This window comes from Podarcis filfolensis (genome assembly GCF_964270895.1).
Source record: "Podarcis filfolensis genome assembly, chromosome: 4".
NCBI lineage: Eukaryota > Metazoa > Chordata > Lepidosauria > Squamata > Lacertidae > Podarcis > Podarcis filfolensis.
In genome coordinates this window covers 101,316,752-101,343,771 of record NC_139607.1, presented here as the reverse complement: position 1 = coordinate 101,343,771, position 27,020 = coordinate 101,316,752, and the positions used below count along the sequence as shown (strand labels likewise).

Genomic DNA, 27,020 nt, shown 5'->3' with positions numbered 1-27,020 from the left:
TCATGAGGTGGCAAAGTATTGGAGCCTCAGCTTCACGATCTGTCCTTCCAGTGAGCACTCAGGGCTGATTTCCTTCAGAATGGATAGGTTTGATCTTCTTGCAGTCCATGGGACTCTCAAGAGTCTCCTCCAGCACCATAATTCAAAAGCATCTATTCTTCGGCGATCAGCCTTCTTTATGGTCCAGCTCTCACTTCCATACATCACTACTGGGAAAACCATAGCTTTTACTATACAGACCTTTGTTGGCAAGGTGATGTCTCTACTTTTTAAGATGCTGTCTAGGTTGGTCATTGCTTTCCTCCCAAGAAGCAGGCGATCTCAAGCTGGTTTTGGACTACAACTCCCATCATCCCTTGCTGGCAGAACCAATGGGGAGGGATGATGGGAACTGTAGTCTGGGAGCTGCTGGGGACCCAAGTTTGGGAAAGCCTCCTTCAAAGCAACTTTTCTATTTTGCCCGCAAAGATGGGACCTGTCCATGTTTGTATCTTCTTGTATTTTGTTTTCCTCATGACCTTTCTGCGTTTATTTTTTTTATTTTTTAAGAGGGCAAATTGAAAGAGAAATTGTATGGTAAGCTGCAGAAGAATAAAAGGTTGTGTTTGAAAAAAGCACACCAAAAACTGGGGGGTGGCATCCTTAAATATTTTATTGGGGGTGGGGCAAAGACCCCTAGTCGTTTAAGAGTTGGCACCTATTCCCTACACCCACAGGTCTCAGGATGGTTACAACATAAAAAAAAGAAACAAAAAAACACACCACATATTTAAAGGGCATTAGATGTCAATTAGCCAAAAGCCTGGTTAAAAAGGTGCGTCTGCCTGGTTCCTAAAGCTGTATAATGGTTTTTCCGACCATTGTATGGATTCTTTGATGGGAAGTGAGATTGGCACTCTGACTGAAGCTCTTTCCACATTCCACACACTGATAGGGTTTCTCCCCTGTATGAATTCTTTGATGGGAAGTGAGATGGGAGCTCTTCCTGAAGCTCTTTCCACATTCCACGCACTGATAGGGTTTCTCCCCTGTATGAATTATTTGATGGTAAGTGAGAGAGGAGCTATTTCTGAAGCTCTTTCCACATTCCATGCACTGATAGGGTTTCTCCCCTGTATGAATTGTGTGATGGGAAGTGAGAGAGGAACTATTTCTGAAGCTCTTTCCACATTCCATGCACTGATAGGGTTTCTCCCCTGCATGAATTATTTGATGGTAAGTGAGAGAGGAGCTATTTCTGAAGCTCTTTCCACATTCCATGCACTGATAGGGTTTCTCCCCTGTATGAATTCTTTGATGGGAAGTAAGGGAGGAACTAGCTGTGAAGCTCTTTCCACATTCCCCACACTGATAGGGTTTCTCCCCTGTATGAATTCTTTGATGGTAAGTGAGAGAGGAGCTTTCAGTGAAGCTCTTTCCACATTTGACACACTGATAGGGTTTCTCCCCTGTATGAATTCTTTGATGGAAAGTGAGAGAGGAACTAGCTGTGAAGCTCTTTCCACATTCCCCACACTGATAGGGTTCCTCCCCTGTATGAATTCTTTTATGGGAAATGAGAGAGGAACTAGCTGTGAAGCTCTTTCCACATTCCACACACTGATAGGGTTTCTCCCCTGTATGAATTATTTGATGGGAAGTGAGATGGGCACTCTGACTGAAGCTCTTTCCACATTCCACACACTGATAGGGTTTCTCCCCTGTATGAATTCTTTGATGGGAAGTGAGATCGGAGTTTCTAATGAAGCTTTTTCCACATTCCACACACTGATAGGGTTTCTCCCCTGTATGAATTCTTTGATGGGAAGTGAGATCAGAGTTTCTAATGAAGCTTTTTCCACATTCCACACACTGATAGGGTTTCTCCCCTGTATGAATTCTTTGATGGGAAGTGAGATCGGAGTTTCTAATGAAGCTTTTTCCACATTCTGCACACTGATAGGGTTTCTCCCCTGTATGAATTCTTTCATGGTAAGTGAGAGAGGAGTTATCTGTGAAGCTCTTTCCACATTCCACACACTGATAGGGTTTTTCCCCTGTATGAATTCTTTGATGGGAAGTAAGGGAGGAGCTCTTCCTGAAGTTCTTTCCACATTCCACGCACTGATAGGGTTTCTCCCCTGTATGAATTATTTGATGGGAAGTGAGAGAGGAGCTCTTCCTGAAGCTCTTTCCACATTCCACACACTGATAGGGTTTTTCCCCTGTATGAATTCTTTGATGGAAAGTGAGAGAGGAACTAGCTGTGAAGCTCTTTCCACATTCCACACACTGATAGGGTTTCTCCCCTGTATGAATTCTTTGATGGGAAATGAGAGCGGAGCTCTTCCTGAAGCTCTTTCCACATTCCACACACTGATAGGGTTTCTCCCCTGTATGAATTCTTTGATGGGAAATGAGAGAGGAACTATCTGTGAAGCTTTTTCCACATTCCATGCACTGATAGAGTTTCTTTCCAATGAGATTTTGTTGATGGGAAGTGGAATGGGAGATCTGACTGCAGCTTTCTCCACACTCCAAATTTTTACGTGGCTTCTCCTCCCTGGGGATTTTATCGTGGTCACCTTTGCTCTCAATTTCCAATTCATCAGAGTCTGCAATGGAGACAAAAAGGGATTAGAGCCTCAGGAACAAATGGAGAAGAAATGAAACCAGTTGGGTGTGTGTTCATTACCTGTGTTGTTTGTCATTTTACCAACATATTTATTATTAGATTCTGAAGACTTGTTGAATGTTGTTTTGTCTGATATATAGCAGTGGTCAAAATTGTGGAAGTTTGAAGCTGACACTGAAGATGGCCTGGGAAGTTCACACCAGCCCAATCATGGTAGAAAAAGCAATATTTTGAAGAAGATTGTTCAAAGAAAAAACTGTAAGTTACTGTTTATTGTGGGGGTGTTAGGTTCCCAGGTGTTATAGGGGGCGCTGTTGAATTCTGTGAAAATATCTGAGGTTGGTCACATAGAGGTATTTTTTAAATTTCCAGGCAGATATGACGATCCCACAGGGAGCCTTACCAAGAGAGGCCAATATTCCACAATTCTCCTCCATGACATCCTTATGCAGAGCTCTCTGGTCAGGATCCAGCAACGCCCACTCCTCGTCAGTGAAACAAACAGCGACATCTTCAAAGCAGACTGGACCCTAAAAGAAAAAGGGAAATGTCCTCCTCTGAGACAGCAGAAATATGATCTGCTACACAATGCTTTGTTGTTTCCTTCCTGTTAATAATAATAATAATAATAATAATAATAATAATAATAATAATAATAAATTTATTATTTATACCCCGCCCATCTGGCTGGGTTTCCCCAGCCACTCTGGGCGGCTTCCAAAAAACTCTAAAATACAATAATCTCTTAAACATTAAAAGTGTCCCTAAACAGGGCTGCCTTTAGATGTCTTCTAAAGTTTGGTAGTTATTTTTCTCTTTGACATCTGAAGGGAGGGCATCCCACAGGGCGGGCGCCACTACCAAGAAGGCCCTCTGCCTGGTTCCCTGTAACTTGGCTTCTCTCAGTGAGGGAACCGCCAGAAGGCCCTCAGCACTGGATCTCACTGTCTGGGAAGAATGTGTCAGTGTTTGTAAAAAGCAAAAAAAGGAGGAAAAGGTTCTGACCTCCCTTTGTCTCCTCAGCCTGGTCCTCGGACCCTTGTCAGCACAAAAAGAGTCGACGAGAATATCCTTGCAGAGTTTTATTCTTAAAAGTCTTTGTGCAAAACACGACTGAATAACTATATACACCAGCACGCACTAACTAACCAACCAACCAACCAACCAACCCAAACACCAGCCTCAGCAACAAACTAACATTTCTCACTATATATATATACAACCTGCTGCAAGCCGCTGAGTCATGCTGACCCAGCTTTATTCGCATTAAAGAAACAGCGGCCATTTTAGCCGTGACACCCCTTCTGTTTCTTAAATGCAAAAAACCCCAACAGAAACAATACATACATACATTATATACATAAACCCAGTTTTGTCATTAATTCATTATGGCATGTTGCTGGCAAAGGCTTAGTAAACAAATCAGCAATATTATCTTGTGATTGACAATACTCCAGTTTGATCACCCCATTCTGTACACAATCTCTAACATTCGCATGACGGATAGCAATATGTTTTGATGCAGATTTCATTATTTCCGAGCCCGCTAATGCAATGCACGATTGGCTATCTTCATACACTTGGATAGGCAAATCAACTTTACAATCTAGATCTTTTAGTATCTGTATAAACCACATGATTTCATTGCATGCTAGCGACAGGCTCCCATATTCTGCCTCACAGGATGAGGTCGCAACAAATCCTTGTTTCTTTGACCTCCATCCAATTATGGAATTGGCAAACATCATAACCATTCCACTTGTAGATTTTCTGGTAGCTACACAGCTTCCCCAGTCCGCATCAACAAATACTTCTAGTTTTTAATCTTGTGTACTAGATATCTTCAAACATAGATTTAATGTCCCCTTTAGATATCTGATAAGCCTTTTCAAAGCACACCAATCAGCAGTACTGGGTTTAGATACACGTTGACTCAGAACATTTGTAGCACATGCAATGTCTGGCCTTGACCACTGGCTTAAATACAATAGTGATCCTATTTTTGAGTGATACAACTCAGGCTGATCAAATTCATCATCACACACTGTCTTTGGGAAATCTGGTGTCATGGGAGTCTGAACTGGCTTGCAGTTTTCCATGCCAAACTGCTCTATCAAATGAAGAATTTTCTCTTTCTGGCTCAATAGGAAGCTTCCATCTGCTTCCTGCCTTACTTCTACTCCCAAGTAATTGCTTACAGGCCCTAAGGCTTTAAGCTTAAACCTCTTTTCCAGTTGACTTGTGAGCTTCTGGATCTCATCTGTGGAACTCCCTGCTACAAGCAAATCATCAACAAAGACTAAGAGCATTAGATATTTGTTGCCTGTCCCCTTGGTGTACAGGCATGGATCAGCCACACTCCTTTTAAATCCAAGTTTTACAAGGGCTTCATTTAAACACTGGTTCCAACACCTTCCACTTTGTTTGAGACCGTAAACAGCTTTTTTCAAACGCCAGACTGCACCATTCTCCTCTTCAAACCCAGGGGGTTGTCTCATTAACACTTCATGGTCTAAATTTGCATGCAGATATGCAGCATCAACATCAAAATGGTGCACTGCTAGTTGTCTTACAGCAGCAATGGAAAGCATTAAACGAAAAGTTTCACTCTTTACAGTGGGAGAAAACACTTCATCATAACTCTCCCCTTTAATTTGAGTGAATCCTCTGGCTACTAATCTGGCTCGAAAACGTGGTTCCCCAGATGCAAGGGTTTTCCTTTTGTAAACCCACTTGCATGACACCACTCTGCCACCAGGTGGCGGCATTATGACCTCAAACACTTTGTTACGTTTAGAAGAGTCCATTTCTTCTTTCATAGCTTGTTCCCACAAAGCACGTTCCCCAGGGGGTAAGTCTAAAACTTCATTATAACTTTGTGGTTCCACACAACTCACATTGCATACTCTTTTTTTAAAAAATGATATTTATTCAAATTTTCATAAATACATAAACACGAAAAAAGAAACAAGAAAAACAGAAAAATACAGCAAAAAATAAAACAAAAACAAAAAACAAAAAAATAAGAAAAAATACAAATCTCAGATTACAACTTTTCATTTGCTTATTTCTTGAACCTCCTCACACCTCCCTTTTTGTATTCTGATTTAATTCGTTATTCCAGCAAATTTTTCCCATGTTTCTCAATTTTAATTTAAATAATTAATCTTCACAATCTATCTTATTTATTAATTCAACATATCCTTTCCATCTTTTAATACAGTCTTTTATTCAATTTACCTTAATCTCTTTAACCTTATCTTATCTTAAAAATCTTAAGATTTCAAAATTTAAATCATATTCATACATATCTCCTTAAATCATTTCTGCTAACGCCAATTTAGTTCCTTTCCAGCATATTCCCTGATATTTCATTAATGTTGCACTAATTCCATAGTTGACACAAGAATTTCCCTTGATATCTCTAATTTTTATCCAACGTCCCTTCTTCCTGGTTTCGAGTTATGTCAGTCCTTTCTGTCCATTACATCCAGTCCATCAATCTGGTGTTCTTATGTCCGAGGCCCTTAAGTCTCTTCTAGGCCCCTTCTGCAGATTTTCTTGTCCTTGTTTGTGCTTACGCACTTCTTTGTCTATTTTTGGTTTCTTGGGGAGTGGGTCTCCGGAGGGTTCCATCCGGTAATAATTTCCACTTTCCTTCGTCAGACTAGCCCCTTCCCCCCAGTCCCACTCCCCGTCGTCATCTTTGTAATTCAAAAAATATTTGTCCAAAAGATAATTGATCACCTGTTTCATAGTCCCACTAGAGTTAAGAGCTCCCTTGACTTCAAACACTTCCAAGCACTCTCCAAGTTCAATCTTCCAACGCAGTGGCTTTTGTTCCTGCAGGACTTTGGATCTCTCCATTTGTGTTGTTTGAGGAGTAAAAACTGCCTCTTCCTTCCTCATATGCCCTTGGACTTGCCTTGTCAAACCAGATTCCTGAATTGGTCGCTGTATAACTTCTTTATCCTTATTGTTGTTGTTGTTTAGTCGTTTAGTCGTGTCCGACTCTTCGTGACCCCATGGACCAGAGCACGCCAGGCACCTCTGTCCTCCACTACCTCCCGCAGTTTGGTCAAACTCATGCTAGTAACCTCGAAAACACTATCCAACCATCTCGTCCTCTGTCGCCCCCTTCTCCTTGTGCCCTCCATCTTTCCCAGCATCAGTGTCTTCTCCAGGGAGTCTTCTCTTCTCATGAGGTGGCCAAAGTACTGGAGCCTCAGCTTCACGATCTGCCCTTTATCCTTATTCCCTGTTAAATCATATTCACTGGCCACAGCACTCATCAAGTCCAACTTTTCATGCATCAAGTTCATTTTCTCATGCAGCTGCTCCAGTAAAGCATTTGTCCTGCCAAGGGCAGACACCAAACCTTCCTTCCAACACATTTCTGTTCAAGGTCAAGCGGCTGGTCCCACAATCCCAATCTTGCAGCTGTAGAGTCTCCAAGTAAGCTGCAACAACAAGCTGACAGGCTCCCTCTAGGGGACACAATTTCTATTTGTATCCATTTTTAAAATGTATCCAACAAAGGAGATTACTTTCGATTTCAAATACTTTCGATTTTCAGATACTTTGTTTCTTTAAAATGCAGAAATGCAGAAAGTAGCGTTGAAGTTAGTTTGTTTCTCTTTTTTTTAACTATCTGTCAAAGTACTCCACTTTCTTTTCTTTTTTTTATAAGATATTTATTAAGATTTTTTTAAGGTATTACAATAAAGTGAAAAATAAATAAATAACAAAAATACAAAATAAAAATAATTAAAAACACACAAATTTTCCATTGCTTATTTTCCGTTAACTTGTTTCCCGGACCTCCTCATACCTCCCTTTTTTGTATTCCACCACAAATTGTTGGTTCAGCAAATCCTTACCATTATATTATTACCTATTTATAATCCTTTTTTTCATATTCTCTTAAAGCATTACAGCTGGAAACCACTTAATTTCAATCCAACATCATTCTAACATTCATTAATTTTACAATATTTCTGTAGATAGTCTTTAAATTTCTTCCAATCTTCTTCCACCGACTCTTCTCCCTGGTCTCGGATTCTGCCAGTCATTTCTGCCAATCCCATATAGTCCATCACCTTCATCTGCCATTCTTCCTGGGTGGGTAGATCTTGTGTCTTCCAATACTTTGCAATCAGTATTCTTGCTGCTGTTGTAGCATACATAAAAAAAGTTCTGTCCTTCTTTGGCACCAATTGGCCGACAATGCCCAGAAGGAAGGCCTCTGGTTTCTTCAGGAAGGTATATTTAAATACCTTTTTCATTTCATTATAGATCATTTCCCAGAAAGCCTTAATTCTTGGGCACGTCCACCAAAGGTGAAATAATGTACCTTCAGTTTCTTTACATTTCCAACATTTATTATCGGGCAAATGATATATTTTTGCAAGCTTGACTGGGGTCATGTACCACCTGTATATCATTTTCATAATATTCTCTCTTAAGGCATTGCATGCCGTAAATTTCATACCTGTGGTCCACAACTGTTCCCAGTCAGCAAACATAATGTTATGTCCAACATCTTGTGCCCATTTAATCATAGCAGATTTCACCGTTTCATCCTGAGCATTCCATTTCAACAGCAAGTTATACATCCTTGACAAAATCTTAGTTTTGGGTTCTAACAGTTCTGTTTCTAATTTTGATTTTTCCACCTGGAAGCCAATTTTCTTGTCCAAATTATATGCCTCCATTATCTGATAATAATGAAGCCAATCTCGCACTTTGTTTTTTAGTTTCTCAAAACTCTGCAGTTTTAGTCTATCTCCCTCTTGTTCCAAAATTTCCCAATATTTCGGCCATTTGGCCTCCATATTGAGCTTTTTCTGGGCTTTTGCTTCCATTGGTGACAACCACCTTGGGGTTTTATTTTCCAACAAATCCTTATATCTTATCCAAACATTGAACAAAGCTTTCCTGACAATATGGTTCTTAAATGCTTTATGTGCTTTAACCTTGTCGTACCACAAATATGCATGCCACCCAAAAACATTGTTAAAACCTTCTAGATCCAAAATGTGTTCTCAAGAAGCAGCCAGTCTTTCAACCAGCAGAAATCCACCCCTTTCCTTTGCATTAGTTAATATCTTGAATTTTATTCTGGGCTTCTTGCCCTGCCAGACAAATCTAGAGATATCTTTCTGCCACTTCTTGAAACAATCCATCTTGTCCACAATTTGCAGTGTTTGAAACAAAAACAGCATTCTAGGCAAAACATTCATCTTTATAGCTGCAATTCGACCCAACAAGGAAAGCTTCAAATTTGACCAAATTTCTAAATCTTTTTTCACTTCCGTCCAACATTTTTCATAATTATCTTTAATTAAGTTCCCATTTTTTGCTGTCATGTTAATCCCCAAGTATTTCACTTTCTTGACCACAGTCAGACCTGTCTCATTCTGAAACCTCTCTCTTTCAATCGGTGTTAAATTTTTCTCTAAAACCTTAGTTTCTGACTTGTTCAGTTTGAATCCTGCCACTTGACCAAATTCTTGAATTAGTTCTAAAACCCTTTTAGTACTAGATTCTGGCTCCTGTAACGCCAATACTAAATCATCTGCAAATGCTCTCAATTTGTACTGTTTGGCTCCGACCTGTATACCTTTAACCAACCGGTCCCTTCTAATCATATTCAGCAGAACCTCCAGGACCGATATAAAAAGCAATGGGGAGATTGGGCACCCCTGTCGTGTCCCTTTTTCTATCTTAAATTCTTCCGTCACCACATTATTTACAATTAATTTAGCCTTTTGTTCAGACTATATTGCACCTATACCATTTTCAAAACCTTGGCCTACCCCCATCCCCTGTAGGTTCTTTTTCATAAAACTCCAAGAGATATTGTCTTTTTTTTTTTTTAATAATATTTTTATTAAGGAATTTTTTATAACCACAAAAACATAACATAACAATACAATAAACACAACAAATATATAAACAAACAAAAACACAAAAAAAACAAGTACAATTTCATATCTTAATTTATTTTACCTTACTTCCACGACTTCCTCATGCCTCCCTTTTCTGTATTCCAGATTCTAATCAATTAATCAGCAAATCTTCCCTTATTTTATTTTAATTTAATCCTCCTTATTCTCCTTGTCTTAACCGTTACTAATAGTAACCGTTTACTTTCTAATCCAACATCATTCTAACTTTCATTAATATTGTAATATTTCTTTAAATAGTCCTTAAATTTTTTCCATTCTTCTTCCGCTGCTTCTCTTCCCTGGTTTCGGATTCTGCTCGTCATCTCTGCCAAGCCCATGTAGTCAATCACCTTCATCTGCCATTCTTCCAGAGTGGGTAGATCTTGTGTCTTCCAGTACTTTGCAATGAGTATTCTTGCTGCTGTTGTAGCATACATAAAAAAGGTTATATCCTTCTTTAACACCCCTTGGCCGACAATACCCAAGAGAAAGGCCTCTGGTTTCTTAGGGAAGGTATATTTGAATACCTTTTTCAGTTCATTATAGATCATTTCCCAGAATGCCTTAATCTTCGGGCACGTCCACCAGAGGTGAAAGAATGAACCTTCCTTTTCCTTACATTTCCAACATTTATTATCAGGCAAATGGTAAATCTTTGCAAGCTTGACTGGGGTTATGTACCACCTATAGATCATTTTCATAATATTTTCTCTTAAGGCATTACATGCCGTAAATTTCATCCCGGTGGTCCACAACTTTTCCCAATCAGCAAACAAAATGTTATGACCAATGTCCTGAGCCCATTTAATCATACTTGATTTAACCGTTTCATCTTGTGTATTCCATTTCAGCAGCAAGTTATACATTTTTGACAAGTTTCTAGTGCTGGATTCTAACAGTTCAGTCTCCAATTTTGATTTTTCCACCTGGAAGCCAATTTTACTGTCCATTTTGAACACTTCATTTATTTGATGATAGTGCAACCAATCCCTCACCTTCCCTTTTAATTTCTCAAAACTCTGCAGTCTCAGTCTGTCCCCTTCCTTTTCCAAAATTTCCCAATATCTTGGCCATTTAGACTCCATATTTAACTTTTTAACTGCCTTAGCTTCCATTGGCGACAACCACCTTGGAGTTTTACTTTCCAGCAAATCTTTATATCTAATCCAGACATTTAATAGTGCTTTTCTGACAATATGGTTTTTAAAACCTTTATGTGCTTTAACCTTGTCATACCACAAATATGCATGCCACCCAAAAATATTATTAAAACCTTCCAAATCCAGAATATCTGTATTTTCAAGAAGTAGCCAATCTCTTAGCCAGCAGAAAGCTGCCGCTTCATAGTACAGTTTAAAGTCTGGCAGGGCAAACCCCCCTCTTTCCTTTGAATCCGTTAATATCTTAAATTTAATTCTGGGCTTCTTGCCCTGCCAGACAAACTTGGATATGTCTTTTTGCCACTTCTTGAAACAATCCGTCTTATCCATTATTTGTAATGCTTGGAACAAAAACAACATTCTTGGCAATACATTCATTTTTATAACTGCAATACGACCTAACAAGGAAAGCTTCAAGTTTGACCAAATCTCCAAATCTTTTTTCACTTCTGTCCCAAGTTTTTTCATAATTATCTTTAAATAGATTCACATTCTTAGCTGTCATATTTATTCCCAAATATTTCACTTTTTTAACCACAGTCAACCCTGTCTCATTCTGAAACCTTTCTTTTTCAAACTGTGTTAGATTTTTCTCCAATACCTTAGTCTTTAACTTATTCAATTTAAATCCTGCCACTTGACCAAACTCTTGAATTATTTCCAAGACTCTTTTCGTGCTAGCTTCTGGCTCTTGTAATGTAAGTACCAGGTCATCTGCAAATGCTCTCAATTTGTATTGTTTAGCTCCGACCTGAACCCCTTTGACCAACTGGTCCTTCCTAATCATATTAAGCAAAACCTCCAGGACCGATATAAAAAGTAGTGGGGAGATAGGGCACCCCTGACGTGTCCCTTTTTCAATCTTGAACTCTTCTGTAACCACATTATTTACAATTAATTTTGCTTTCTGTTCAGAGTATATTGCACCTATACCATTTTCAAACCCTTGGCCTACCCCCATCCCCCGGAGGTTCTTCAGCATAAAACTCCAAGATATATTGTCAAAGGCTTTCTCGGCGTCCACAAATATCAAAACTGCCTTAGTGTTTATAGTCACTTCCAACTTCTCCAAAATGTCAATTATATTCCTTACGTTGTCAGACAAATGTCTTTTCGGGAGAAAGCCCGCTTGGTCCCCGTGAATCTCCTCCATCAATACTCTTTTCAATCTCTTTGCTAAAATATCAGCAAAGATTTTGTAATCCACGTTTAGTAACGAGATGGGTCGGTAGTTCTTAAGTTGGGTCTTTTCAGTCTCTGTCTTTGGTATAAGTGTAATGTAGGCCTCCCTCCACGTGTCGGGTGCCCTTCTCCCCTCCATAATCTCGTTGCAGACTTCCTTCAGGGGTTGTATTAACCCTTCCTTCAAAACTTTGTAATATTTGGAAGTCAGTCCATCCGGTCCGGGAGATTTGCCCAGCGTCATACTTTGGATGGCACCTTCTATTTCTTGTGCTGATATCTCCTGATTCAAAATTGTCTTACTTTCCTGAGAGATCTTTTTCAGCCCATTTTTCTCGAGGAATTGTTGTATATCCGTTTCTTTCTGCGGCCCTTGTGTGTACAATTGTCTAAAGTAGCTCTGAAAACAATTTCTAATCTCCACTGGATTACATGTTCTTTCCATCCACTTCTAAGTTTGTTACCGTGTTGAGTTTTTGTCTCTTCTTTATTTGCCAAGCGAATAACTTGCCACATTTATCTGCAGATTCAAAAGTCTTTTGTCTCATTTGTTTAATTTTCCATTCTATTTCTTGATTCATCAATTCCATAAATTGTGTTTGATATAATTTGATTTCTCTTAAAATCTCTTGCGATTTTGGCTTCGATCTTAGTTTCCTTTCCCCTTCTTTTATCTTTTCCAAGATTTTCTCTTTCCTCTCATTTTGCCTTCTTTTCTTTAATGTATTTTGTTGTATCAAAAATCCTCTCATCACGGCTTTACTTGCGTCCCATACTATTCTTTTTTCTACTTTAGTCCTCAAGTTGATTTCAAAATAATCTTTCAAAGTTTTTTGGGCCCTCTTACAGATCTCCTCATCTCCAAGTAAGGTGTCATTCATTCTCCATCTGAAGGAACCAGTTGTTGTTTGCTTCATCACCATCTTTACTGCGTTATGGTCGGAGAAGGTTTTTGGGCAGATTTCCACTTTCTTTATGTTCGACGCCATACTGCTAGTCACCCAAATTTGGTCAATCCGTGTCCATGTCATTTTGGCTTCAGAAAAGAAGGTTCCCTCTCTTTCTAATGGGTGTTTTATTCTCCAAATGTCAATCAAGTCCATATTGTCAGTCATTTCAAAGAAAGTTTTTGGCAGTCTTCCGTCTTTTGTAACTACCTGTCTTTGTGCTTTGTCCATATTTGTTGAAACTACTCCATTCATGTCTCCCATCACAATTAAGTTGTAATCCATGTAGTCCATCAAAGTCTCATGCAACTTCTTAAAAAATTCAGCTTTCCCCTCATTTGGTGCATAGATTCCCACTATCAAAAACTTTTCTCCTTGAGATTGAATTTCAATTGCCAAATGTCTTCCTTGATCATCTTTAAAGATTTGTTTCGGTTGCAGACTTTCCTTTGCATAGATCACCACTCCTCTCTTTTTTACTCTGTCTGAAGATATAAATTCTTGTCCCAATCTTTTATTTATCAGTAATTTTCTATGTGCTCTTGTCACGTGGGTCTCTTGTAAACAAATCAAGTCCAATTGGTCTTTCCTTAAAGCATGAAATATATCTTTTCTTTTTCTGGGGATATTTAGTCCGTTACAATTCCAGGTTAAAAGTTGCAGAGCCATGATGGGGCTATTTACTCTTTCCTCCTACAGCTCCCAATTGTTGTTCCTCTTTTGCCGGTGATTCCGTATCCGTATCTAGTGGTCCCTTGCTTGAAGGATGCCCTTGTCCTGGAAACGCCTCTTTCTGTAGGTCTTCTTCGTGTTCTCCTAAAAACTTGTCTTTATCACTCACTGTCTTTATTCTTCTTTTCTTCCCCTTGTATTTAAAAGACAAGCCTTGAGGAAACTCCCACCTGAATGGTATGTAGTTCCTTTTCAGCAGTATCACCAAGTCCTTGTAAAAACCTCTTGCATCTAAAATGCTTTTGGGAATATCTTTAAAAATCTCAATGTGAAAATCTTCAATTTGAAGGGTTGTTTGGTAGTGCAGGTTCAGTATTTTATCTCTCTCCTCTTTTGATCTCAAAGTTATTAAGCAATCTCTGGGTCTGTTCTTCCTCTGCCTTGTTCCCAGTCTAAATGCACTCTCTATCTTAAATTCTTCCTTGTCCAGCTCCTGCTTCCAGAAGTCAGAGAATTCTTTTGTCAAATAGTCCACCAAATTATCTCCTTCCTTTTCCGGCACAAGTCTGATCCTTAAGTTCCTCTCCTTCCGTTGCATATCCTGCATAGAAAGTGCCAATTCATGCTCATCCAGTTTCCTGTACACCGGTGGAAACTTTTCCTCAGCAGCCGTTGCAATTTCTTTAGCTTCCTCAGCTATCTTTCGTGTTGTAGATGAATCCTCCAGTAGTTTCCCAATTGCTTCTGCATTAGAGTTCACTTTGTTCCCAAGGTCAGTTATACTTTTTGTATTTAAATCAATTTTCCCAGAGATTTCTTCAATTTTCTTGTTTGTTTCAGCAACTTGTACTTTAGTTTCTGCACCTTGCTTTTTTAGTTCCTCCAAAGAGTCATTTATTTTCCCCAATACCTTAGCGAATGCTTCTTCTGAAGACATTGTTTTCACTTTTGCCTTTGGGACAGCTGCAGTTCCAGAGGCTCCTGATACAGAAGCCCTTCTTTGCATAGAAAGATCGACTTTGTATTGTCTGCCAGATCTCAGAGTTGTTTCTTGTGAGTCCTCTTTCTCTTTACCATCTGCCATAACAAAATCTTTCACTCAAGGTCATTCCCACACTCTTAAGCTGTCAAACAAAAGTTCTCAAGTTTTAAATTCCACTGGTTGCTGAAACTATTCACAAGTCCTCTAGAGGGCGCAAAACAAATTCTTTGCCTTCAAATCGGTCCCACACTTTCCAAGAGCAAACAAAAGCCCTCCAAGTCCCTTTCAAATATTTTTAAAAGATCCAGATCAATAGTATCCTGCGTATAACTTTGCAGTGCAACAAAGTAAAATATTTCTAAGTTGAGAGTAACCAAAGTCAATATTTCAGTTACTTTTTTATCTTCTTGTAACAACAGTCCTTAGCCGGTTCCTTTTGTCCGGCAGTCCGATCCCCAGGTTTAAGAGCAGCGGTAAACAGTTCAATTTCTTTTTTTTAAACAGGCAGGAAAATACTGTAAAATCTTCTTTCCCCCCCCTCCTGCCTTCGGGGAGGGAGCTCTTTGCTTTGATGGTGGATTTCTTAATTCCCACAACTCTCCTTTCAAAAGTTACAGCTTGAATGCCTTTTGCTTTGATCTTGCTACAGAACGGAAAGCAGACTTCCTTTTTAGTGCTTGTCCGTCTCGGTGCCCAATTTCCTTAATTTTAGCGTCCAATTAAGTTTTAAGGTTCAATCCTACTCACGGAAAGTTGTTCTTATTAGTCCAAATTCACCGGAAGAAATCAGCGCTCTCTGCTAATGGCGACGCGGCTTCACTTCGCAGGCTGGGTGAAAGCGACTCTCAGCACCGCTCCACACACCCTCCGCTGTTCCGTAGCCTTTAAAAAGGCTCCTTCACAACGTCGGGGGGGCGCAAAGGTGCCCGCCGAGTCTCCAGTTCACAGGCTACGCGCCTGTGATTTTTGAGGGTCCCCGCTCCGCCGTGGCTGCCGGACCCGAACCCACGAAGCAGATCTCTCCCGGGAGCTCCGGGAGAAATCCGCCATTAAGCGCTGGCGCTGACCGGAAGTCCCAAACTCCAAGAGATATTGTCAAAAGCTTTCTCCGCGTCCACAAATATCAGAACTGCTTTAGTGTTTATATTCACTTCTAGTTTTTCCAGGATATCAATTATGTTCCTCAAATTATCAGACAAATGTCTTCCCGGGAGAAACCCCGCTTGGTCCTTATGAATCTCTTCCATCAATACTTTTTTCAATCTCTTGGCCAAAATGTCAGCAAAAATTTTGTAATCCACATTAAGTAACGATATAGGGCGGTAGTTCTTAAGCTGAGTCTTTTCAGTCTCTGTTTTCGGTATAAGTGTAATGTACGCCTCTTTCCATGACTCTGGTGCCCTCTTCCCTTCCAGAATTTCATTGCAGTCTTCCTTCAAAGGTTGTAATAGCCACTCTTTCAAAGATCTATAATATCTAGAAGTCAGCCCATCCGGTCCTGGAGATTTGCCCAATTGCATATTTTGAATGGCACCTTCTACTTCCTGTTCAGATATTTTATAGTTCAACATTAATTTACTTTCTTGGGAGATTTTTTGTAATCCATTTACTTTCAAAAATCGGTCTATGTCCATTTCTTTCTGTGGCCCTTGTAAGTATAATTGTTTAAAATACCTCTGAAAACAATTTCTAATCTCAATTGGGTTATGTATGTTCTTTCCTTCCACTTCTAAATTTGTAATGGTATTTAGTTTTTGTCTTTTTTTCATTTGCCAAGCCAACAATTTCCCACACTTATTGGCTGATTCAAATGTTTTTTGTCTCATTTGTTTAATTTTCCATTCTATTTCCTGATTCATCATTTCCATATATTGTACTTGATATAATTTTATTTCTCTCAAAATCTCCTGCGACTTTGGTTTTGCCCTCAATTTCTTCTCACTTTCTTTTATTTTCTCCAAAATTTTATCTTTCTTCTCATTTTGACTTCTCTTCTTTATTGCATTCTGTTGTATCAAAAACCCTCTCATAACAGCTTTGCTTGCGTCCCAGATTACTCTTTTTTAGCTGCCGAGTCCTCCTGGCCAGCAGGAGTAGCAGCAGCAACAACTGTCCTTGTGAGGCTTCAGGCCCCGCCCTGGGCCAGGTGGTGAGTGGCAGGAGCAGGGCCCTCAGGCACTCACGCAGGAGAGTTGTTTCAATAGGATTGCTTTGCTGTACATTTTATTTATGGATGCTTATTTTATTCTAAGTTTAAATTATGGGTATTCGTTTTTGTGCAAATAGGTTGTACTCCACCTTGTGTTATTCAAGTCATTCTGCCTAGGCAAGCATTCCAGTTTCCCCAATGGAAGGATCCACTTTCTCCTCTCCTCCTGGGCTGTTCTGGGGAGTTCCCTCCCAATGCCCTAGAGCCAAATTCGAGGGGTTCATGGAGGAATGGGGAGGGGGAGGAATGGGGGGTAGGCCCCATTTTGCAGCCGATGGGGCTGGTTAGGTGAATCCAGGCCACTATTTGTTCTCATTTGTACTCTGCTTAGATACCTATTTTTGCATTCAGTTATCAATCTAGAAATAAAATAAGCCTCTTTGGTCTTGGATTATCTAGCAGAGATTCCTGCACTGCAGGAATAAAATAAGCCTATTTTGAATGGCCATCTGTCTTGGATGATCTAGCAGAGATTCCTGCATTGCAGGGGGTCTCTTGACTCTGGGAGACAAGCAGAGAGGGTGGCTTCTGGCAGAAGGAGAGGGAGCTACCGGTGGTTCCTCCTTATCCTGACTCACCTCTGCCTCTCGACCTTCCTCTCCCACTCGCCTCCTTCCTCTTCTGCCTTTGATTCTGCACTGCATTCTGCCACAGACTCTCCCAGCTCACTACTATGCCCTATTACCCTTTCAGCTTCTGACACCTCCTCTTCCCAGACTTCTCCTTCTTCTCCCTCTACCCGCTCATCCTTCCTCCACCTCCACTCCTTCGGCTCTGAGCCGTCTTCCTTTCCTGGTTCCCCGGCTGCTTCCTCCCACCACTCCTCTGTGCCCAACCAGTCCATGACATTGCTCCATCCCTCGGCCTCTGTCCCCACAAGGCAGCTTCCCCTGACCTGATCTGGTGCCACAGCCGCTGCTTCCCTTCTGCCCCCATGAAAAGGCGGATCAGGAGGTCTTGCCGGCATCCTTCTGTCACCTGCAAAAGAAAAAAGGTAAGCAGGACGCCAGGAGTGCCTGATTCTCTCACAGGTGAAACAGGGCATCTCTAACTACAGATGGGCCTTTGAGAAGGACTTACCTACTGAGAGTATTTGGACGTTTGTGCCCATTTCATATGTTTGTTGTGAAAAAATACATCTCCCCTCTTCTGGACCCTTGTTCCCAACTGTCTCCCCCCAAAACAAGATGAAAAGAACCCTCAGATGAGTTGGGAAACCAACAGAATGAGACCAAATGGAGAAAAACCACCTTCCTCCTTACCCAGTGGCCTCTCTCTGGTGTCCAACGGAGGCCTCTCTGCCTCACAGGAATCCAGGTCCATTTCTGCAAAGAGATCCTTTCCCTGGAAAAGAAACAAGGATTCAAAACAGAGAATGGTGAGAAATACTAGAAAGAGAATGACAAAGACTTGAAGGGTGTGAGATCTCATTCCATGGATGCTTTCCCAGAAAAAGGATAGGCCATCAGCAGACCATTATGGGATGTTCTCTGTCCTGTTTGGTGCCCCTTGGGAGTATCCAGAGGAAAGTCTCTCTCACCTGCTTTCTCTCCTCTGCCTGACTCAGGAGGAAACCTTCGGCCAGGGCCACCGCCTGGGAACTGGTCTCTGCTCCACATTCCCTCACCCAGCTCTCCATCTCCAGGGGAAGGACAGCCAGGAACTGCTCCAAGATCACCAGGTCCAACATCTCAGCTTTCGTGTGCCTTTCTGGCTTCAGCCACTGATGGTCAAGGTGGTAGAGTCGGCTGCAAACCTCTCGGGGTCCTTTGGCCTCCTGGCAGCAGAACTGCCTCACCTGCTGGCTCTGCACCTCTGAGCGGAGGGTGTCCACCTCACCATGGATCTTCTGCACAGAGTTTTCCCAGAATCCCCCACTGCTCCCAGTTTGGCTTGCATGGCCTCTTCCTGTTCCAGGGCCAGCTGAGTCTCGCTCATCCATCTGTGCTCTCAGGAAGCCTCTGAGAGATCAGAAGTAACCCTTTGGTCTTCTGCCAAGTTCTGTCCGTCTAAATGAGAAGCTCTAGCAAATCCTACAAAGCAAATACATTGTTCTGTTACAGAATTTGTAGGACAGGGGGGAAAATGGTTCCCTGAGCAAGCATGACTGCACCACATCCCAGACCATGAGCTATCTTTTTGAAAGAGAAGAAACAAGTCTCTAGCCTTCTAGCAATGCAAAATGTGGAGGCAACTGAAGGGATTTCTGAGAGATGAATCAACCTGGTTTCTCCATCCTTCCAGTCAATTGATGACGTCGGAACCTACTGACAAAGGAGTCGTTTCTATCTTGTGAAAAATGGATGCTTGGTTCTAGTGGGGGTCCTCAGGAGTTGCCCCCCCACACCTACACCCACTCCGCTGCTTCTGTCTCCTTTTCTCGCACTTGGACTCTCTGCCACTCTCAGAATAGACTTCTGGGGCAGGGTCCCTTTTTCTTTCCTCTGAGGGCCAGGTATGTATCTGGCCAACCCCCTGAGGGCCAAGTGGGCAGGGCTAAAAACATCTCCCTTGAAATTTAGGAGGGTAATTATTATTATTATTATTATTATTATTATTATTATTATTATTATTATTAATGCACACACAGCCATTGATGCCCAGGTCCCTGGAGGCTCAGTGAGTAGCAGCGCCCATTTCCGGCTGGTTTTCCAGCAACAATCCCTTTGGGAGAGAGAGGATGGGGTCCTGGGATGCCCTGCTCTGGGTGCGAGGGGATGGCTGCCGTGGCCTCCGTGGGGAGCTGCCCTGGGAGACACTGGGAAACTGGTCCCCAATGCAGCAGCCAGACTATGGGCTGGGATCCCTCTCTTTATCCCTGGCCTTTCTCTCCCACCTTAACTTCAACCCTCCCTGTGGGGTTTTTTTTTGGGGGGGGGGCTAGTCCACCTCATCGTCCAGCTTTGGAAAACCATTTGCAGATGTTTCCTCTGTTGTGCAATGAGGCTGAACGAATTCACACAGATTTAAAGTCCCAGGGACTCCTTTGTTTAAAGGAGGGAGATATTTTCCGAAGGGCGGGGCGGAGGGCCAAATGAGTTTGGGATCCTCTTATCTCCAGGAAGGAGAGCGTGGCAGACCTGGCCCCTCCCTGGCAGGACCCTCTCCTCCCTGACTTGGGGTCCCCCCCTGCAGGAGCAGATCAGGCCCCCCAGGCCCCCTCCCCTGCTGCAGCCCTGGGACCCCCACCAGATCCCAGAGAGAGAGGAGACTCACCAGATCCCAGGAGGGGACAGCGAGGCAGCCCTTGCAGGAGAGACCCCAAAGCGAGGAAAGGACAGGGGAGGGAGGGGCCTTGGCTCTGGAGGACCTGCCCCCTCTTGCTTCCTGGCCTCTCTAGGAAGGCAGCTCACTTCCCTTTAACCCTTGCCAAGCCGAGTCCTCCCTCGCTCAGCCCTCTCTCGCTTGGCAGAACCTCAGATTTTTATTATTTTTTATGCATTTAGGGGGGCAACTGCTCCCCCGGCTACGCCAATGCACAGATATCCTTTTGGGGGTGAGGCTCTTGGCTGGACTCTGAGCATCTCCCTCCCTTGGCCAGAAACCAGAGGAAGAGCTTGCAGGGAAAAGGGCTTTGCAGGAGGCAAGGAAGCTCCTCCTGGAATTCAGGGGTGGAGAGATAGGAGGGGATCCCAGGGTCATCTAGTCCAACCCGAAGCAAGAGGGGGCTGGTCTAGTTCCCTAAACAGGCAGCCCTGTTGAGGGAAGCTTTTCATGTTTAATAGGTTATTGTATTTTAGTGTTTTATTGCAAGCCGCCCAGAGTGGCTGGGGAAACCCAGCCAGATGGGCGGGATATAAATAAATTATTATTATTATTATTATTATTATTATTATTATTATTATTATTACAACCCCCAGGAATGCAGGAATCTCAGCTAAAGCATCCATGGCAGATGGCCGTCCGATCTGTGCCCAACTGCTCTTAGATGACCCTCAAGGCAGCGGGTCCTGAGTTCTAGCCCTGCATAAACAATCGCACTGGCTGCCAAGGAGGAATCCAGCGAAGTTCAAAATAAATAAATCCTATTCTCATCATAAATGAGTAATACCTTCTTATGCATGCTTTTTATACTAATATACAAAAGTATGCCATTTCCCTTTCCAGAAATGGATGGTTGTTGTTATTATGTTTAGGGAAGCTTTTAATATTTGTTGGACTATTGTATTTTAATATTTTGTTGGAAGCCGCCCAGAGTGGCTGGGGAAACCCAACCAGATGGGCAGAGTATAAATGTTTTATTATTATTATTATAATTTATTAAATTGATCAGGTGAGTTTTCTCCTTTCGAAAGAGGGAGGTGGAATCTCCACGGTTGCTAATAGCATAACGTTGAAAGACTAGGGAAATATGGGGAGCCCTAGAGCATCTGCTTGGCATGCAGAATGTCCCAGGGTCAACCCCTGACATCTCCTGCAAGGGCTGGACGAAATCCCTGCCTGAAACTCTGGGGAGCTGCTGCCAGTCAGTGTAGGCCAGGGGTCCTCAAACTATGTTCCCTGGGCCAAATCCAGCCCGTCAGCATCGTGAATCTGGCCTGCACGGTCATTTCAGAACCCGCCAAGTGTCTGAGGCTGAAAGCATCTTGCCGCCCGCTCAGTCAGTCCCTGTGAGGGAAACGCCACTGGCGTGGTGGCGGCTCTACCAATTAAAGGCCAGGGGGTTTCACTCGGGGACAGGGAAGTGTTGTCTTTTGGCTTGAAGAGCGAAGTTCAGATTGGTGGAGGAAGGCAGACTTGGGTCGATTCGGTTTCATTACGTAGACGTTTACTTTAAAGGTGGGAGAAGGAAGTATAGTCCTATTTCTGTGAGTGGCACAGGGGTCTTTGCACTCATGTGGTTTACATGCTCTGAGAGATGGGATCTATTTTGTTATTTCAATTTTAAAAGGATGGAGTGGAATCGGATATTGACCATCTTGTTAGCCTGGGGCAGGGGGCAGCAACCTTTTTCAGCCATGAGGCGGTCCACCGTCTCTCAGACCATGTGGGGGGCCAGACTATATTTTTTTGGGGGGGAATGAACAAATTCCTATACCCCACAAATAACCCAGAGATGCATTTTAAATAAAAGGACACATTCTACTCATCTAAAAACACACTGATTCCTGAATCGTCCGTGGGCTGGATTGAGAAGCCTATTGGGCCTCATCCGGCCCCCAGGCCTTAGCTTGTCTACCCCTGGCCTGGGGAGCCACATTCTGGTTGAAGGAGGCCAGGATTGGCCCCCAGGGCTTGGGATGTCCCTCCTCCCCTGCAGTAGGGCTTGGAATCCAGGAGAAAACTCTTGGAATAGCCTTTCCAGGTGCTCAGGGACGGACTCACCTGTCCCCATGTCCTTCTCTTTGCAGATGTGCTGCGGTTGCACATCCCTCCCCCAGGGGTGAGTATTGGAGAGAACCAGAGCAGGGACTCAGACCTGCCCTCTTGCCCCCCACTCTGCACTCTGGGATGTGGAGAAGCCCTCCCTTTGTGAGGAACTGACAGACTGACTTTTGCCTTTCATCTGCTGGAGGGAGATCAGCTGTACCTGCCGGAGGTGATCCTGGTTGCCAGATAGCTCAGCTCAGGGGGCTCTGAACCCAGAACTGCTCCAAGCAGGAGACGACCAAAGCCATCCTGATGAGTGATGGGGAAGTGGGGGAGGGAGGGGCTTTGGGGAAGGGGTTGTCCGTCTGCCGGAGAGGAGGACCCTACTGGCCCAGGTTCACGTATCCTGTTTGAAAGGGGAATCATCTTAGGGACTTCCTGTGAAAATCTGGGTCAGGAATGCTGTTCCTGGAATGGACAAACACACAAGATGTAACCGGCTGCGCATTCACATAAACAATACTCTTCTATATATTCTATATATTCTTATTGTCGCAGGAAACTCCCCCCCAAACAGGTCTTCTGTCTAGGACCATCAGGGTTGGCATAGCAACTGGGCAGGGCTCCTGTGTATGTGCTGGTATGCTCAAGGGATTATGGCTGCCCTCTTTCAAACCTTCCCCATTTTGTAGTCCTTCCTTCATGGAGTAAAATAAAAGTAGAACAGTGAAAATCTGCTGTATGGTTGATTTTCTATTAATTTATAACAGAAGCGTAGCGTATGTAGTGTGTGAGTGTGAGTGTGTGTGTGTGTGTGTGTGAAGTTTGTACAAACTGAATGATGGGGGGGTGTTCCTGCGACATTATCACAATATCATGGGCTTCATCCGTTGTACATATTCTAAGTAATGTAAATGAATATAATGTCATAATTCAACATATTTTAACAAATTAACAAACCTGTGTATGGATAAAGTTTGTTTTACACTTGTTGTTTTAAAAGGCTCACTTTAAGAAGAAAACCTTACAGCTGCAGATTGCTGTCACCTGTAACTAAAATCAATGCTGTGCCTGTCTATATACATTGTAAGAGTTGTTGTTCACTGCAGAAACCATTATGTTATAAGTTCCATTATCTGGATACTTCATATATGGTATGTACTTTTATAGCACGATTGTTTATACAGTGGTACCTCGCAAGACGAAATTAATTCGTTCCACAAGTTTTTTCTTCTTGCGAGTTTTTTGCCTTGCGAAGCACGGTTTCCCATAGGAATGCATTGAAAATCAATTAATGCGTTCCTATGGAAACCGCTTGCCAGGCTGGCGGTGCGGAGAAGGGCTTTTCTCCGGACGGGTCCGGGAACAGAGGGGAAGGCGCGCTGCGCTTCTCCTCTCTTCCCGGAGCTTGCGGGGCTTGCGGTGAGGAGAAGGGCTTTCCTCCCCACCGCCAACATTCAGAACAGCATTCTGAATGTTGGCGGTGGGAAGGAAAACCCTCCTCCCACCGCAAGTCTTCAGGACAGGTCCGGGAACAGAGGGGAAGGTGCGTTGCGCTTCTCCTATGTCCCCGGACCTGTTCTGAAGGCTGGCGGTCCACCGCCAGCCTTCAGAACAGCCATCCGAAGCCTGGCGGGGGGAGGAGGTCTCTCCGCCCCACCGCCAGCCTTCAGAGGAGCCTTCCGAAGCCTGGCGGGGGGGGGAGGAGGTCTCTCCGCCCCACCGCCAGCCTTCGGAGGAGCCTTCCGAAGGCTGGTGGCGGGAGGAGGTCTCTCCGCCCCACCGCCAGCCTTCGGAGGAGGTCCAAGGACAGTGGGGAAGATGCGCTGCGCTTCCCCGCTGTCCCCGGAGATTTCCCTATGGGCTTTTGTCTTGCGAAGGAAGCCCATAGGGAAATTCGTCTGTCGAAGCACCTCGAAAAACGGAAAATTCTTTCTTCTTGCGAGTTTTCTGTCTTGCGAGGCATTCGTCTTGCGAGGTACCACTGTATAATTTTAATTTGTTAGATGATCTAGTCGTCGATCCACAACTCTGGTCACAGCTCCCTGAGAAAAGCTCAAGAACTCTGGGCAGAGACAATGGGTAGATCACTGGCAGGATTTTTATTACTGGGAGTAGATCTCAGTCTCTTGAAAGTTCTGCCATTGTGGCTAGTTCAAGGTACCAGCACAACTTTAATTGCCACTCATCTTGTTGATGTTAACTCATTTTCCAGTATTTTGCTATTAACATCCTAGCCACTATTGTCGTGTAAAGAAACTCTATTTTATTCTCATTTGGTATGCTTATCATTAGAATATCAAATAGGAAGGCTTTGGTTTTCTTTAAAATAAATAGCATTTATTTTATTTTATTTTCCCTTTGGGGACATGTCCACCACATGTGGAATAAGGTTCCCTCATTTTGTCTGCATCTCCAACACTTATTGCTGATATTTATTTATTTTGACTGATTTGGATGGGGTCAGGTACCATAATAATAATAATAATAATAATTTATTATTTATACCCCGCCCATCTGGCTGGGCCTCCCCAGCCACTCTGGGCGGCTTCCATAAAAACCAAAAATACAATAAAATATCACACGTTAAAAACTTCCCTGAACAGGGCTGCCTTAAGATGTCTTCTGAATGTCAGGTAGTTGTTTATCTCTTTGACATCTGCTGGAAGGGCGTTCCACAGGGCGGGCGCCACTACCGAGAAGGCCCTCTGCCTGGTTCCCTGTAGCTTTGCTTCTCGCAATGAGGGAACCGCCAGAAGGCCCTCGGCACTGGACCTCAGTGTCCGGGCAGAATGATGGGGGTGGAGATGCTCCTTCAGGTATACTGGACCGAGGCCATTTAGGGCTTTAAAGGTCAGCACCAACACTTTGAATTGTGCTCGGAAACGTACTGGGAGCCAATGTAGGTCTTTCAAGACCGGTGTTATATGGTCTCGGCGGCCGCCCCCAGTCACCAGTCTAGCTGCTGCATTCTGGATTAGTTGTAGTTTCCGAGTCACCTTCAAAGGTAGCCCCACGTAGAGCGCATTGCAGTAGTCCAAGCGGGAGATAACCAGAGCATGCACCACTCTGGCGAGACAGTCCGCAGGCAGATAGGGTCTCAGCCTACGTACCATCTAAAAATCAAATAGCATGTGGTGAATTTTAAGTCTTTTCCCATAATTTCCCTCATTTTTCATCTTCATTGGATATCCACAATCGTGTGTCCATTTCACCTTCACCTCCTTCACCTCCTAGTCCTTAAGGTTCCAGTCCAGTAACAATCTGTGTGGTTTTGATAATATCTTTGTATTATTTAATAATATGTTTTTTTAAAAAAATCCGCTGTTGTTCTGTCAAGTCCATTTATTTTTTATCTGGAAAAAATTGTTTAACTGGTAATCTTTCTTTTTTACTTTTGTTTTCCTTTTATATTTTTACTTTTTTGTAATTTTAGCATATAATAACAGTAGTAATTATATGGAAATGGGATAATAATATTGAAATGAATAAAATGCTTAACTCGCCAAGTTAAATAAGGATAAAGTTAAATAAGGATAAAGTAGTTGGATACGAATTTGCTGAACTAATTGTTAAAAAGGGATATAAAAAAGGGAGGCATGAGGAAGTCAGGAAAATAAGTTAATTGAAGATGAATAATTGGAAAAGAGTGATTTGTGTTTTTCTTATTCTACTTTTTGAGTGTTGATTGTTTTTTGTTGTTGTTTTCTTGTTAAATGTTTGTATTTTATGTATCGTGAAAGTTTGTATTGTTGTGTTTTATATTTTCTCTGTGTTTTTATTGTTCTACTTTTCTATTGTTAAACTTAATAAAATATTATTTAAAAAAAAAACAACTCACCAAGATTTTTATTGTTTGCAGCTTCCCAGGAAAACTGAAGGAGATTCTCCCCCTTTTGGCTTTTATCTCTTCCCTTTATAACTGTCTCTTTAAGTCCCAACAGTCCTGCCCCACCCTCCCGCTTACAGGATATCCCTTCTACAGATGTCAGCGCAGACCCAATGATGGAAAACCCTCCGCCCAATTCCTCGTGACCACAAGACTACCTGCAGCAACAACAACAAAAGCCACCAGAGTGGCCACAGCTATCTCTTTCCAAAGTCTATGACAGGGAGGGGGCTGACAGCCTTTTCTGTGATGTGGGTATGATGTATCTGGGGGTGGTCTTGGACTCCAGGGCGGGCAATTAAAAATGTCTATATAAGGGCTTTCATGCATGGCTCGGGGTCCTCCTCCTCTCCCCTGCGTGTGGGGGAGCACCCTGTTGCTAGTATGTCACATGCCCCTGTTTACTTTCCTAGGCTTGGGAAGTGTAAGAACAGAAGTCAGTCTTATCTCTTCCGCTCTGCTGTGCTTTTGCACTGTTCTTTGTCTCCCTGTCTGTTGATGAAGAAGAGAGAGGATGCCATTATGATCCGTTTGGTCTCGTCTGCAAATGTGATGAGCATCCCCTCAGTTCCTTCATCCAAGTCACTTATCAAGACGTTGAACAACAACAGGCCCAGGACAGAACCCTGCAGCACCCCTCTGGTCACTTTTCCCCAGGATGAGGAGGAACCATGAAGGAGTCCTCTTTGGGTTGGGTCAGTCAAATCCACCTAACAGTTACCTCATTCAGTCACACTTTACCAGCTTCCTCACATAAATATCACAGAGGACTCTGTCAAAAGCCTTGCTGAAATCAAGATGCACTATTTCCACAACAGTCCCCTGATCAACAAAGTTTTTAATCCATCCAAGAAAAGAAAAGAAAAGAAGGAGAGGTTTCTCTAGCTTGTCTTGTTTTTGAGAAAGCCATGCTTTCATCCTGTATATTTATATTGTAAAAACTTCAGATGAAGGGCAAATAAATTTTAAAAGGACAAATGAGGATATTGACAAGCTGGAACTTGTGCAAAGGAAGGAGATTTATGTCTTTAATTTGGAAACCACATGACCCAGTGGTGCTGACTTGGATAAAATATTGGTGGAGGGCCAGGTAAGTCCTGCCTTG

At 42.7% G+C, this 27,020-nt stretch overlaps 2 protein-coding genes across 6 annotated transcripts in view; both read right to left on the bottom strand.

Moving 5' to 3' along the window:
- Positions 1-27,020, bottom strand: part of LOC310760741 (uncharacterized protein) — a 66,340-nt gene that overhangs the window by 24,336 nt on the left and 14,984 nt on the right. The gene's annotated exons all lie outside the window — the stretch shown is intronic.
- LOC310760699 (uncharacterized protein) overlaps positions 635-27,020 on the bottom strand; it is a 110,531-nt gene continuing 84,145 nt past the window's right edge. The window contains exons 1-7 of one of the 5 annotated variants that reach the window (XM_083609691.1): positions 19,933-20,001; positions 18,257-18,749; positions 17,979-18,060; positions 17,797-17,883; positions 17,612-17,694; positions 3,018-3,144; positions 635-2,594 (exon numbers count right to left, since the gene is read on the bottom strand). In XM_083609691.1, coding sequence (XP_083465817.1) covers positions 832-2,594; positions 3,018-3,144; positions 17,612-17,694; positions 17,797-17,883; positions 17,979-18,060; positions 18,257-18,658 — 2,544 coding nt within the window. In that variant the 5' untranslated portion in view covers positions 18,659-18,749; positions 19,933-20,001 and the 3' untranslated portion in view covers positions 635-831. Of the gene's footprint in view, positions 2,595-2,674; positions 2,982-3,017; positions 3,145-17,611; positions 17,695-17,796; positions 17,884-17,978; positions 18,061-18,256; positions 18,750-19,905; positions 20,002-27,020 lie in introns of those variants that run through there. The other 4 variants (XM_083609692.1, XM_083609693.1, XM_083609695.1 and 1 more) reach the window with 4 other exon arrangements.